This window comes from Bos indicus x Bos taurus, chromosome 3, assembly GCF_003369695.1.
Source record: "Bos indicus x Bos taurus breed Angus x Brahman F1 hybrid chromosome 3, Bos_hybrid_MaternalHap_v2.0, whole genome shotgun sequence".
NCBI classification, from domain to species: domain Eukaryota; kingdom Metazoa; phylum Chordata; class Mammalia; order Artiodactyla; family Bovidae; genus Bos; species Bos indicus x Bos taurus.
Genome location: NC_040078.1, coordinates 21,226,133 through 21,240,390, shown reverse-complemented (window position 1 = coordinate 21,240,390; position 14,258 = coordinate 21,226,133). Strand labels below are relative to the sequence as shown.

General features: G+C 42.8%; 1 protein-coding gene across 6 annotated transcripts; it reads right to left on the bottom strand.

Moving 5' to 3' along the window:
- Window positions 1-1,893: 1,893 nt before the first annotated feature.
- HJV (hemojuvelin BMP co-receptor) lies at window positions 1,894-6,302 on the bottom strand. Of its 6 annotated transcripts, none has more exons than XM_027535041.1 (4): window positions 6,114-6,302; window positions 4,634-4,838; window positions 3,645-4,207; window positions 1,894-3,159 (listed from the first exon to the last, which is right to left on the bottom strand). In XM_027535041.1, exons 2-4 carry the CDS (start codon window positions 4,728-4,730, stop codon window positions 2,536-2,538), a joined length of 1,284 nt encoding a protein of 427 aa, XP_027390842.1. In that variant the 5' UTR covers window positions 4,731-4,838; window positions 6,114-6,302; the 3' UTR covers window positions 1,894-2,535. The 6 variants fall into 6 exon arrangements, with proteins under 6 accessions (XP_027390842.1, XP_027390834.1, XP_027390847.1 ...); XM_027535033.1 differs by having other exon boundaries at window positions 4,634-4,820; window positions 6,114-6,301; XM_027535046.1 differs by lacking the exon at window positions 4,634-4,838 and having other exon boundaries at window positions 6,114-6,299.
- Between the last annotated feature and the right edge of the window lie 7,956 nt (window positions 6,303-14,258).

The following is a 14,258-nucleotide window of genomic DNA, read 5'->3' as shown; positions in this document are numbered from 1 at the left end:
AGAAACTGCCAAAAATTTTACAAAGTAGTAGTACTAATTTACATTCTCACCAATAGCATGTCAGAGCTTCACAATTTGCCAACACTTGATATGATCAGTCTTTTTAATTTGAACCATTCCAGTGGTTATGTAGCGTTTTCTCCTTGTTTTTCAAATTCAATTTGCATTTCCATGATGAGTAATGATGTTGAGCATCTTTTCATGTGCTTATTTTAAACTACTCACTTTTAAATACTCCATTGATAATAGAGTTAACCCTGAGTTTGGGCAAATGAAGCAAATGACAGGGGCCATAAAAGAATCTCACCCCCCAATTGGCTGTGAAATTCTTCTTAACCTACTTGAAATTCCCACAAGGGAATTTTGAGGGATGAAGTTATGTACTCTTTTGAGTTAACCAATATAAGGAGCAGTTTCTCAAAAAGATATTTTGCATTAAAATGCCTAAGTTATCTGTAAGTGAAAACAGCAATGGATACGTTTCCTCTAATTTTCTTCCATTAAAACAGATTGTTTTCTGGATTAGCTAAGTGTCTTAGTTGCATTCGACTCTATGCAACCCCATGGACTGTAACCCACCAGGCGCCTCTGTCCATGGAATTCTCCAGGCAAGAATACTGGAGTGGGTTGCCATTTCCTCCTCCAGGGCATCTTCCCAACTCAGGGATTGAACCCTTATCTTACAGGCAGATTCTTTACCATCTGAGCCACCAGGGAAGCAGGTCATCTTTAAAAGCAAAGAGACTGTGCTTTTGGGAATGGCAGAGTGGCTGCGGTCTTTAGAGAAGATAGTGAGTCAGGAATAGAAGATAAAGAATTGCAAAAGAAATTTAAAATAGCAGACCAAAAGGACGCTCTGTCTGGTAAGCACTGGCTGGTGTGTATGTGTGTCCTGGGAGTTAGGTTAGATGGGTGAAACTGAGAGAAGAGGGAGGAGTAGAGCACTGTTACTTTAGAACATCCAGGGCTAGCACAGCTTCTATTTTCTTTTCTTCTCCAAATTAGATTCCTTCTCTTTGGGGCTTCCCCCTACTTTCCAGCTCTCCCTTTTGGGTTTCATATGACAAAAGAAGAAAATAGTTTTTGTGATGGCAGCCACTGCCTGCAGCTCCCTTTCCCTGCCTCGTCCACAACTAAAATCTTCAATGGCTGTTTCCTTGACAGGACAGTATAGTGTTGAGATTAAGTTAAGTCTCCGAAGCCAAATTCTCTGGGCTCAGTTTCTAGCTCTACCATTTGTAAGCTGCGTTAGCGTGGAAAAATTGCTTAGTCTTCCTGTACCTCATTTGCCTTATATAACAATAGAGATAAGAAAGTTACCTTCCTTAGAGAGTTGTGAGTATTAGATGAATTAATAATTTTAAGTTGTTTAGAAAATGGCCTGGCAGGTTTTAAGCTCTCAATAACTGTTAGCTGTTAATTGAATTTAAACTCCTTGGCCCCACTTTCAAGGCACTTCATAATCTGGCATCTATCCATCTAGCCCTTACTTCTCGTCTACTTCATTTGAGTTTTGCTGGTTTAGTCACTGAATCGTGAATCTGTGAATGTCTAGATGGTTTCTCCTGCCTGGAAGATCCTTAATTCAAATCCAATCTTACCCAGTCTTCAAAGATCACTTCAGATCTCATCTACTCTATTACCTCTTATTATTTATTATTTCTTGATTCTTCTCAATCATCTTCCCATTTGAATTCATAGTATTATGGAATTTAGTGAATAATTACACACTCATCACTCCTTCATGTAAGTCAGTTTGTCTCCCTAATAGCCTGTAAACTTCCTGAAGGCAGAACAATATCTCCCGCTTTTGAGCCCTCTTTTGGTGGAGTGAACACATTGACTTTATGCCATCTTAAGCGTCTGTAAAGAGATTCAACATAGACAACAATGTGAAGACTCCATAGCTTTAATATCAGATTAGTTAGGATTGGGGATGATAGCTGCTTTCCTACCTGTGTCATTCTCCAAAGACAGAGAGTCCCTTCACCAAAAATCCAAACAACTCCCACTTCATTTATGAACCAAGAAAGCAGAACACGTCTTACCCACATTATACTTATCAAATAGATTCTTTTCCTCATCATTTCCTCATCTTTCTACCTTCCAAGAGAAAATATCATTCGATTTTGAGTTTTTGATGGGTAATGATCATGTCTTCCTCTTTTAGTTCTTATCTATTAAAAGTCTCAACCCTTAAGTTTTCTACTGATCCTCAGGACTCCATAACCTCTAAGCTTGTAGGGGTGATTTCAGGAGGAGATGGACTAGAACAATTTACTTCCTATTAACAAGACTGGGAAAATTAGTGAAGAGCCCCTACTGAAGTCTGGAATGCAAAACCTTGCCCAAAATCCTTATTCTGTGATCATTTCAACCCTAGACTGCAGCCTTCTCTCACTCTGGAAAAAATGTTATTGTTTCATGTGTTTCTTACCCTCATCGTTTCCCTTCAGTGTTTCTTATGTTCTCCCTTGCCAATCTCTATCCGCAAATCACTTCTAGACCCATCATGATTACTGAATGCTGGCCTGGTTACTGAATGCAAAGCCACAGAACAAAGAGCCCAGAAAGAAGTGGAGGTGGGAGGGTTGCTGAGGAAAGAGGAACCCCAGCATCTGAGGGGAAGAGGTGTAGTTTTTCCAAGTCTGGCAGGAAGGCTCGGGCATCCTCCAGAGCTGCCTGAGCTGCTACAGTAAAGTTAGGGTCACCGGAGATTAAAACATCAAAGACACAGGAATGAAAGTAAGCGTCTTCAACCGGCAGCCCTTCCTTGCACAGCTGTCTGGCAGTATCCATGGTTATAGTTCCCCGACGACTGCGCACTGAGCGTGAGAGTCGCTGACTTGGAGGGCATCCCCCAACACATAGCTGCAGGTCCTGCTCAGCTGAGAAGGCCCTGGCCACATCCTCTGCTACTCTGATGGAGAAGGAGAGCTGCCCAGCTGTCTGCCGAATGATTATAGTTGTGCCAATGTAGGCAGCTCGGATCTCCACATGGCTCCCAGGGTTAGCGGTTCGAATGGACAAACTTGAGCCCCCAGGTCGATCACCTCCATTGATAGAACCATCTTCAAAGGCTGCGGGAAGGTTGTCCACCTCAGCCTGGTAGACCTTCTGATCAATGCATTCCTGCATGTTCTTAAATATAATGGTGAGCTGTAAGGGCAAGAGGGAAAACAGTTTATTTGGGGCTCAGTGCAACCCTCCCCCCTTCCATCAACCAGGCCGCATTATTGTACATAGTCAGGGATCTAATCCCAGCAGAGATGCAAGGCCTATCACGGTCCTCACTCCTTGATCCTGTCTTTATGTTCCAATACTGTTTCATCCCTGCTCCATCCCTTTCCTCCCTGTTTGGGCTCAACCTCAACTGCTCCCATAGGAGAAGGAAAAGTTTCCTTTCTGTAACTCCTCAACCCAGGGCTTCTCAACTTTCCTCTCCCTGGCTCTTTTCTGCATTGGAGTGGAATTCCCAGGGAGGGAAAGTGATTTACAGGAGCAAGTGTTCGGTAGGAGGGAGTGATTCAAGATGTGGGAGTGGTTGAGGAGGAAAGGAAATAGAGCTGCACTGTGAAAACTAGTGAGGTTGGCATGGAAGTGGAACCCTGGGGTGACCGTGGAGGAGCAGTTGAGTCCCTGACCTTCCGGGTGGTGGTGGCGTTGGCCCCCAATGCCACGGGGGAGCTGGTGGCCTGGACAAAGAGGAAGTCATTATCCAGCAAGGGCCAAGCTCCTTGGACACGGCACGTGTGAAAGTGGTGATGGAAGGTGCGCACGTGAGGGTCCCCGAAGGAGGCGCAGTGCAAGAAGCCTGGGGGTTGTCGGTGCAGCCGGGAAAACCGGCCTTCATAATCACAGGGGTCCGGGGCTGGGGAGCCAGAGGCGCGGATCGGGCCTGCGCCTGGAAAGACGGGGCCCCGGGGTGGGGGAGGGGCCGTGGGGCCCTGGCGGGAGCAGTTGTGCTGAATCATCAGGTCTTCGATGCCGTGCACAGCAGAATGGAAGGCGAGGTCCCCGCGGCAGGTGCGGGCCGTGCGCCGAGTGCAGAGCGCGTAGGAGCGGAGGGCTCGGCAGAGGCCGCTGGAGCCCACCCCTCCACCCCGGCCTCCTCCTCGAAGGGATCCTGGTGAACCCCCACCTCTAAGGCTCAGAGTGGAAGATACATACTCAGCATTGCAGCGGAGGATCTTGCATTGAGAATAAGCTGAGGGCGGAAGGGAGAGAGGAGTGTGAGCTGGTCCCCCGATCCCCGCTCAACCTCAACCATAATTCTCCCAGGTCTCATGGAGGGATAGCAGCGGATCCTAAAACCCAACTGAGAGCCTCCCCCAATTCCCAGTCCCCAGCCGCCAGCCCCCAGCTTCCTAATCTTGTCCTCATTCAGTCTTGCTAAAGATGGGTAAGCCCTGCTAGATCCACAGCTCTTCTGCCTGTGGATCAAGGGCTTTCCCAGTGCCCTTCCCCAAGGTGAATAAATGGTGAATAAAATATACCTATCTGAGAGTGGGGCGAGTGACTGGGACCCCTAAGCACCCATCTCATCTCATTCACCCAAGCTCACATGCCCACCCCTACATAGCAGCCTAGATCCCCCCTAGATCCCCCAAAGCCTTACCTAACCCTTCCTTACCATGTCCACAGAGGAGCAGCAGGAGAGTGAGAATGCTTAGAGTTGGGGGACTGCCATGGGGGGACCAGGGACTAGGGGACTGGCCTGGATCCCCCATACCTATCCAGCCAGGTCCCCCCAGGTTCCGGTTCTTTCCAGCTGATGACCCTCCTACCTAGTGAATTTTGACCGGACGTCCTGTAAGGGACTGAAAAAAGAAATGTGGCTGGGCATGGGGAAGAGAAGAGTTGAAGATTGTTCAGAATGATGTGAAGAGAATCTGGGAAGATCAAGAAAAGAATGAGCTAACTGGAGTTTAGGGGAAATGGGGCTCCCTGAACTAAACACGAGGCTATTAAGCCTCTGTGCCCTGCTTTTGTGACCACTTTCAGGCCCCTTATGCAATACCTCTAGGTGGGGGTGGAAGAAAGGTTGAGTGGACTCGGGGGGCAGAGTCCACTGTATTGCCCCATTCTGAGCTACCAAACAGCAGAAATGTCAAAAAGAGGAATCATGTGGATAGATCAGATCTCAGTCATACCAGTGGGCTCCCTAACAGAATTAGGATCTGAAAGTACATCAGAGACTACCTTTTATTTGCCCTTCCCCATCATGAGGGGCCACCCTCCAGAGGTCATTCATTGATTTTCCTCCTTTGTGTCAGAATTTTCAGTAAGGAGGAGTAAGGGTGGGATACACATCCCATCTCTGGAATCAGTATTCAAATGAAAAGGGAACCAGTCTCTTTCATCTACTGTAGAGAGCTAAAATTATCCCTCTGTCTCATGGAACAATGGATGCAAACCAAGCATGCAAATCAATATTTGTTTGTTATGAGTCAACATTTCTTCTTCATGAGTCAACATTTCTTCAAATCTGACTGAAGAACCACCCTTTCCATTGATCTTACCTTTCCATCCATCTTAACTTTGCAAGTTTGGAAGTCAATCTTTTGATGAGGACAAGACTTGGGGAGGGGCTAACTCCCTCTTGCCAAACTACTCTCTCTGGAGTTAAGGATATGATTGAGGGAGAGTCATGCAGGAGGGAGAACACGATGATGGGACTAGAGTTGTAGGGAGAAATCATTTACAACAAGGAGTAAGCCTCACCCTTGGAAGCCCAATGTGAAGGGCCCTGATAAATAGGAACAAGATAGAGGGTATCAGTGACTAATCATCTGAAGCTAAATTTGGCCTTGGTGAGAAAACCACAGAATAGGAGGTGTAGGAAACTTGTACTAAAGAAGGAGACTTCATCAGAAGTCTTGAGGTAACAGGAGGAGAGAGCTAAGACTCCTAGAGGAGAGATGGAGATTTAAACTTCTAGTGGCCAGAGGCCAGAAAGCTTAAGACAGAAGGAGAAATGGAGACGGGGGCACCTTGGTATGGAAAAGATCCTAGATTTGCACCAGAGACATCCAAGTTTATGTCATAATTTTATGAGATTCTAATTTCAATTTAGAAGCTTTTTAAAGGAATTGCAATTAATTTTGACTTACTGTTTCCAGAGGTCAAACATTAGTCTGATATCCAATTCTCCAGCCATGACTGTCTACTGTATCAGTCAGCTCCAGCCAGGGGATCCCCCGTCTCTTTCTCCATGTCTCCCCTAGGTCCCCAGACAGGCTGCAGTCTCACTGAGGTCAGGGAACCAGAGAAGGTCTGGTGTGGGGGGAAGGGGGACTAGATGGCTGGCCGGAGTACTGGACAGCTGAGCGGGGGAGGGAGGTGGCTACTGAGTTGACTGTTTTAAAAATAGCTAAGTCCAAAATTCCAGGAGTGTTGATGGGGGTAGGGTGTTGGAGTGTTGGCGAGAGGGTGGGGAGGGTGGAGAGGGTAGGAGGATTAGAAAGAATATGGAGTATAGGGTGCCAAGTGGCAGAGAAGGGATAGAAATATGACCAGCAAATCAGTTATCCAGTTTGAGCTTACATGATTCTAGTCACTGCCTACTCCAAGCAGCTCTCCAGCACTGTCAATAATTTAAAAGCCCTCTGGCCTTTAAAAATTAGAGTGGACAATTGTATACCTTTAGCTCAGCACCCTCATCCCTGCCATATTGAATATTGCATTTAGTTTCTACAGAACATATTAGGAGATAGCTGACTTTAAATAAGGTCCATAGCAGAGGTAGTTCACAGCCCCTCCCCCATCTTTGTAGAGTATTTCAGAAGGACTTAAAAAGCCAGCTGTCTAGAGAAGAAATCTGAGCTCTGAGTGGTTTAGGATGAGTATTTGTTTCAGTCTACCAGCTCAGATCCTCTCAGCTGTCTATTCCCCAACTGCCTCCATTTTCATTACCTTATTTATATAGCAGCTCCTCTTTGCAGGTATACACACAAACACATAAGCTTCTGAGTTGCTGAGGGAGGAGGCTAGCAAAGTCAATGAGGGAAAGAAGGAATGGGGATACAATTTTTTGAAGGGGAGAGGAACTTGGAGAGATAAAGTGAGAGAAAAAGAGATTCAGAAAGATACTTTTGTGGAATAACATAATCTTATGACCTTTTAAGAGATTGCAACCAAGGAATTTAGCCACGTTGTATTTTTGCAGCCATAGGCATCGGGGATCATCATTTCTTGTACTTCCCAAGTGAAATTAACACAAGGACTGATTTCAAATAGTGTCACTAAAGCACAAGCACTAATTTGCTCTACATTTAATTCAGAATCCAGAAGTCCACAGAATACTCTTCTCTTTTTTATACATACAGATCTGAAAATTTTTTTCTCTTTACCACATAAAGCCATATCACAAGGGTTTTTATTACAGAAATGTAAAATGACTCCACCCAAACTATCCAAGTGATTTAAAAACAATAATTTGACTGTGACATCCCAAGTGGTATATACTTTTAAGGACAAAAAGAAGTGCAAAGATATTTTAAGTAGTCATATTATTGGTGGTAAAATTGGTATAGTTAAAAAAAAAAAGAAAAAAAAATTGGTATAGTTATTCTGAAAGTATTCTAGGTGCTGTTGTCGTTCAGTCGCTAAGTTGTGTCTTACTCTTTGTGACCGCACGGACTGCAGAATGCCAGGCTCCCCTGTCCTTCAGTATCTCCTGGAGTTTGCTCAACTTTGTGTCCGTTGAGTCGGTGTTGCTATCTAACCGTCTCATCCTCTGCTGCGTACTTCTTCTGCCTTCAGTCTTTTCCCAGCATCAGGGTCTTTTCCAACGAGTCAGCTCTTCACATCAGGTGGCCAAAGTATTGGAGCTTCAGCTTCAGTATCAGACCTTCCAATGAACATTCAGAGTTGATTTCCTTTAGGATGGACTGGTTTGATTTCCTTGCAGTCCAGGGGACTTTTAAGAGCCTTCTGCAGCACCACAATTCGAAAGTATCAATTCTTCACTGCTCAGCCTTCTTTATGGTCCAGTTCTCACATCTGTACATGAATACTAGAAATACCATAGCTTTGACTATAGAGACTTTCGTTGGCAAAATTATGTCTTTGCTTTTTAATACACTGTCTAGGTTTGTCATATCTTTCCTTCCAGGGACCAAGCATCTTTTAATTTCATGGCTGCAGTTACCGTCCACGGTGATTTTTAGAGCCCAAGAAAATAAAATCTGCCACTGCTTCCGCTTTTTCCCCTTCTATTCCACTATTTTCCACTATTTCCACTTTTTCCCCTTCTTTTTCCCCACTTTTTCACTTCCCATGATGTGATGGGACTGGATGCCATGATCTTAGTTTTTTGGATGCTGAGTTTTAAGCCAGCTTTTTCACTCTCCTCTTTCACCCTCATCAAGAGGCTCTTTAGTTCCTCTTTGCTTTCTGCCAGTGGTATCATCTCCATATGTGAGGTTGTTGATATTTCTCTGGGCAGTCTTGATTCCAGCTTGTGATTCATCCAAACCAGCATTTCGCATGATGTACTCTGCATAGAAGTTAAATATGCAGGGTGACATTACACAGCTTTGTTGTATTCTTTTCCCAGTTTTGAACCAGCCAGTTGTTTCATGTAAGATTCTAACTGTTGCTTCTAGAGCTGCATACAGATTTTTCAGGACACAGGTAAGGTGGTCAGGTATTTCCTTCCCTTTAAGAATTTCCCACAGTTTGTTGTGATCCACATAAAGACTTTCATGTAGTCAATGAAGCAGAAGATTTTCTGGAATTCCTTTGCTTTCTCTATTATCCACTGAATGCTGACAATCTGATATCTGGTTCCTCTGCCTTTTCTAAACTCAGCTTGTATATCTGAAAGTTCTCAATTCAAGTACTTCTGAAGCCTAGCTTGAAGGATTTTGAGCATAACCTTACTAGCATGCTAAATGAGTGCAATTGTCTGGTAGTTTGAACATTCTTTGGCACTGCCCTTCTTTGGGATTGGAATGAAAACTGACCTTTCCCAGTCCTGTGGCCACTGCTGAGTTTCTAAATTTGCTGACATATTGAGTACAGCACTTTAATAGCATCATCTTTTCAGATTTAAAATGGCTCAGCTGGAATTCCATCACCTCCACTGGCTATAACAAGAGAAATTAGAAAATATTTGTAATAGAATAAAAATGAAAAGAGAATTTGCAAGAATTTGTTGCACTCCCTTAGGCCCACTTGACTTCACACTCCAGGATGTCTGGCTGTAGGTGAGTGATCACACCATCATGGTAATGTGGGTCATTAAGACCTTTTTTGTATAGTTCTTCTGTGTATTCTTGCCACGTCTTCTTAATGTCTTCTGCCTCTGTTAGATCCCTACTGTTTCTGTCTTTTATCATGCCCATCCTTGCATGAAATGTTCCTTTGATATCTCCAATTTTCTTGAAGAGATCTTACCCTTTTTATTGTTTTCCTCTACTTTGCATTGTTCATTTAAGAAGGTCTTCTTATCTCTCCTTCCTATCTCTGCAACTCTGCATTCAGTTGGGTATATCTTTCCCTTTCTCCCTTGCTTTTCCCTTCTCTTCTTTCCTCAGCTATTTGTAAAACCTCCTCAATCACTTAGCCTTCTTGTATTTCTTTTTCTTTGGGATGGTTTTGGTCACTGCCTCCTGTACAATGTCATGAGCCTCTGTCCATAGTTCTTCAGGCAGTCTGTCTTCCAGATCTAATCCCTTGAATCTATTTGTCACCTCTACCATACAATCATAAGGGATTGGCCTTATGGCCTAGTAAGTTTTCCCTAGCTTCTTCAAATTAAGTCTGAATTTTGCAATAAGGAGCTAATGATCTGAGCCACAGTCAGTTCCAAATCTTGTTTTTGCTGACTGTATAGAGCTGCTCCATCTCTGGCTGCAAAGAATACAATCAATTGGATTTCAGTATTGACCATCTGGCGATGTCCATGTGTAGAGTCATCTCTTGTGTTGTTGGAAGGGGTATTTGGTATGACCACTGTGTTCTCTTGACAAAACTCTGTTAAGCTTTGCCCTGCTTCATTTTGTACTCCAAGACCAAACTTGCCTATTATTCCAGGTATCTCTTGACTTCCTATTTTTACATTCCAATTCCCTATGATGAAGAGGACATCCTTTTTTGGTGTTAGTTCTAGAAGGTCTTTTAGGTCTTCATAGAACTGGTAAACTTCAGCTTCTTTGGCATCAGTGGTTGGGGCATAGACTTGGATTATTGTGATGTTGAATTGTTTGCCTTGGAAATAAACCGACATCATTTTGTCATTTTTGAGATTGCACTCAAGTACTGCATTTCAGACTCTGTTGTTGACTATGAGAGCCACTCCATTTCTTCTAAGGGATTTTTGCCCACAGTAGTAGATATAATGGTATCTGAATTAAATTCACCCATTCCTATACATTTTAGTTCACTGATTCCTAAGATGTTAATGTCAACTCTTGCCATCTCCTGCCTGACCATGTCCAATTTACGATGATTCATGGACCTAACATTCCAGGTTCCTATGCTGTATTGTTCTTTGCAGCATCAAACTTTACTTTGACCACCAGACACATGCACAACAGACCACTGTTTCTGCTTTGGCCCAGTCTCTTCATTCTTTCTGGAGCTATTAGTAATTGCCCTCTGCTCTTTCCCAGTAGCATATTGGACACCTTCATATCTTTTTGCCTTTTCATATCGTTCATGGTTCTCACAGCAAGAATACTGGAGTGGTTTGAGATTCCCTCCTCCAGTGGCCACATTTTGTCAGTGTCCACTATGACCCGTCTGTCTTGAGTGGCCCTGCACAGAATGGCCCATAGCTTCATTGAATTACGCAAGCCCCTTTGCTTCAACCAGGATGTGATCCTTAAGGATTGTGGGTATACTATTGGATAAAACAAATGTGTAATAATGTTAGTGTCTTTGTGAACCAGGATTTTTTTTAAGATTTACTTATTTATTTTTGGTTTTGGTGGGTCTTCATTGCTGCGCATAGACTTTAGTTGTGACTGGGGGCGGTGGGGCTGGGCTGCTCTTCCCAGCAGTGTGCAGGCTTCTTATTGCAGTGGCTTCTCTTGTTGCAGAACACAGGCTGTAGGCGCAAGGGCTTCAGTAGTTGCAGCTCCTGGGGCTCAGGGATTGTGGCTCATGGGCTCTAGAGCACTGATTCAGTCGTTGTGGCACTTGGAGCTTAGTTCTTCTGTGGCATGTGGGAACTTCCCAGACCATGGATCAAACCTGTGACCCCTGCATTGGCAGGCAGATTCTCAACCACTAGACCACCAGGAAAGTCCCATAACCCAGGGTTTTTGATGTAGAATAGAGAGATGTAGGAGCTTCCCCAGGGGCTCAGCAGTAAAGAATCCACCTGCAATGAACGAGATGTGGGCTTGATCCCTGGGTCAAGAAGATCCCCTGGAGAAGGAAATGGCAACCCACTCCAGTACTCTTGCCTGGAGAATCCCATGGACAGAGGATCCTGGCTGCCTACAGCCCACATGGTCACAAAGAGTCAGACACAAGTGAAGTAACTTAGCACACATGAGTTTAAATTAAATATAAAGGCATTCATTTTTCATAGTTTGGGATGTTGCTGTTTTACTCATTTGGCGCATTTATATAATAAAGATGTATTCTTTGTGCCACCTCACATTTAATGTTTTTATCAATTCCTGCAAAGGTGAAGAATGCAGTGTTTGCATTTCCCTGTATTAAGATGAGAGCTCCAAAAATAAAATGTTTCTAAAATCAAAGACTGCAAGTGAGCAAAAGATAGGTTTTCTTTTGTTGAACTGCTTAGGATGGTGGCCATATGAGATTACTTGGGATTAAGAATTTATAAATCAATAGTTCTTAATTTTTTTGGATCACAAACTCCTCTTGAAAATCTAATGAGAGATATGAGCCCCATCCTCAGAGAATGCTCAAGTATGTCTGTGCTTTTCCTGTTCCAAGAATATTTTATATTCTCTTTGAAGCAATTCTATTATGGCCATTGTGCGAGTATGCTAAATCCCTTCAGTCACATCCAACTCTTGGCGACCCTATAGACTGTAGCCGGCCAAGCTCCACTGTCCATGGGATTCTCCAGGCAAGAGTACTGGAGTGGGGTTGCCATTTCCTCCTCCAGGGGATCTTCCTGACCCAAGGATCAATCTGGCATCTTCTCCATTGCATGCAGATTCTTTACCACTGAGCCAGTGGGAAAGCCCCATGGTGGGGGTGGGTTGGGGGGCGGTATGCATCGAGTAGTTCTAAAAAACTTACCCCAGTTGCTGAAGAATATCCACTATAGTATATGCCCTCGCAGATTGTGTTTTATTTGGGTTTATATTAATTTCTATCTTGAGGTCTTATAGGGGAGAGAATTAACTAGTTGGATAGAAAATCCTGTCATGTTGCCGTAAAGTGTTTTTATATTTCATGTTTCTTTTGTTGTATATGCAGCATCTGGATCACTAGCACACTTATCTATTTATTTTATGGTCCAGAGGCTCCTGATCTCCATGGAAACTGTGGATCTTCTAACATCTGAAAAAGGATTATCCTCTCAATCATGAGGGTGGATTTGAGAATCTGAGATGGGTAGAGAGCAGAGGCAGTGAAAGTGATGAAAAAGGGATATTAGGGCTCAAAGCATACTGAGGTGTGTCAGAGGGGCCTTGAGTATAAAACTGCCTTCAAGGTTTCTTAATGGGGCCTTATTAACATTATGGGAGGGACAATTTTGTGTGTGTGTGTGTGTGGAACTGTCCTGCCCAGTGGAGTACATTTAGCATTCTTGTCTCCCCTCCCCTGTCAAGTGCCATCCCCAGTCAATGTAAAATTTTAAATGCCCCTACATGTTTCCAAAGGCCCCCCAGAAGGTGGTAGCACTCTGGTTGAGGAATACTGCCAGATAGTCTCAATCCTAGGTGGTCTCATACTACCATGACCTAAACTGGTTTAGCAGAAGTCTTTTCTCTATAGTGACTATCCTTGCTTTAGCAAGATACAGGACATTTCTATCAAAGGATCCCCTATGTAGCCACACTCACTTCCTTCCTATCATCATCTCCACCTTAATATCTAGCAACAACCAATCTGATCTCCATTTCTATAAAAATGCAATATAAACAGGTTAGAGTATATAACCTTTGGGGATTAGCATTTATCACACAGCAGAATTCTCTGGAGATTCATCCAAGTTGTGTGTCTATCAATAGTTTGTTCCTTTTTATTGCTGAGTACTATTCCATGCTATAGATGTACCACAGTTTCTTTAACCATTCACTTGTTAAAGGAGGACATCTGTGCTGTTTCCAGTTTTTGGCTTTTCATTAATAGATTTCCACATAGGTTTTTTTGTGTGAACATTAGTTTTTATTTCTCTGGGATAAATGCCCAGGAGTGTAAACACTGGATCATGTAAAAATTGCATAGTTAGGGTTTTTCTGTAAATAAACTGTTTTTTTTTTTTTTTTTTGGTAAATAAACTGTTTTCCCCAGTGGTTGTACTGTTCTACATTCCCACAAGCAATGTATGACTGATCCAGTTTCTCTGCATTGTTCTCACCAGCATTTGAGATTGTCATTTTAAATTTTAGCCATTCTGATAGGTATGTTGTGATATCTAGTTGTGGTTTTAATTTGTATTTCCCTAATGGCTAATGATGCTGAACATGCTTTCATGTGTTTATTTGCTCTCTGTATATCCTCTTTGGGGAAATGTTCCATTGTGTCTTTTGATCATTTTCTCATTGTATTTTTTTTTTGTACTGTTGAGTTAGAATGTTCTTATATATTCTACACAATACATATTTGTTCCCAGTTAGCTTGTCTTTTTCATTCTCATAATAGTATCTTTTGCAGAGTAAACATATTTACTTTTGATGACATCTTCTTATTCAACTTTTCCTTTTACAGATTATGTTTTTGGTGTCAAATTTTTGTCTAGCCTTAGATCATGAAGAATTTCTCCTCTGTTTTTTTCTAAAAATTTTATGCTTCACATTTAAACTGTTGATCCACTTTGGTGTTAGTTTTTGTATAAGGTATGAGACTTAGGTTGAAAGTTTTGTTTGCTCTTTATTTGTTTGCTTATGGATATCCAATTTCTTCAGCAATATATATTGAAAAAGCTATTCTTTCTCCATTGAATTGCTTTTTCACCTTTATAAAAAAAAATAAACTGGCATATTTGTTTTGGTCTGCTGCTGAGTTCACTATTCTGTTTCATTGATCTGATATTTATTTTTCTGCCAGTACCATACCATCGTTACTGCTGTAGCTTTTAACAAACCTTGAAAATGGAT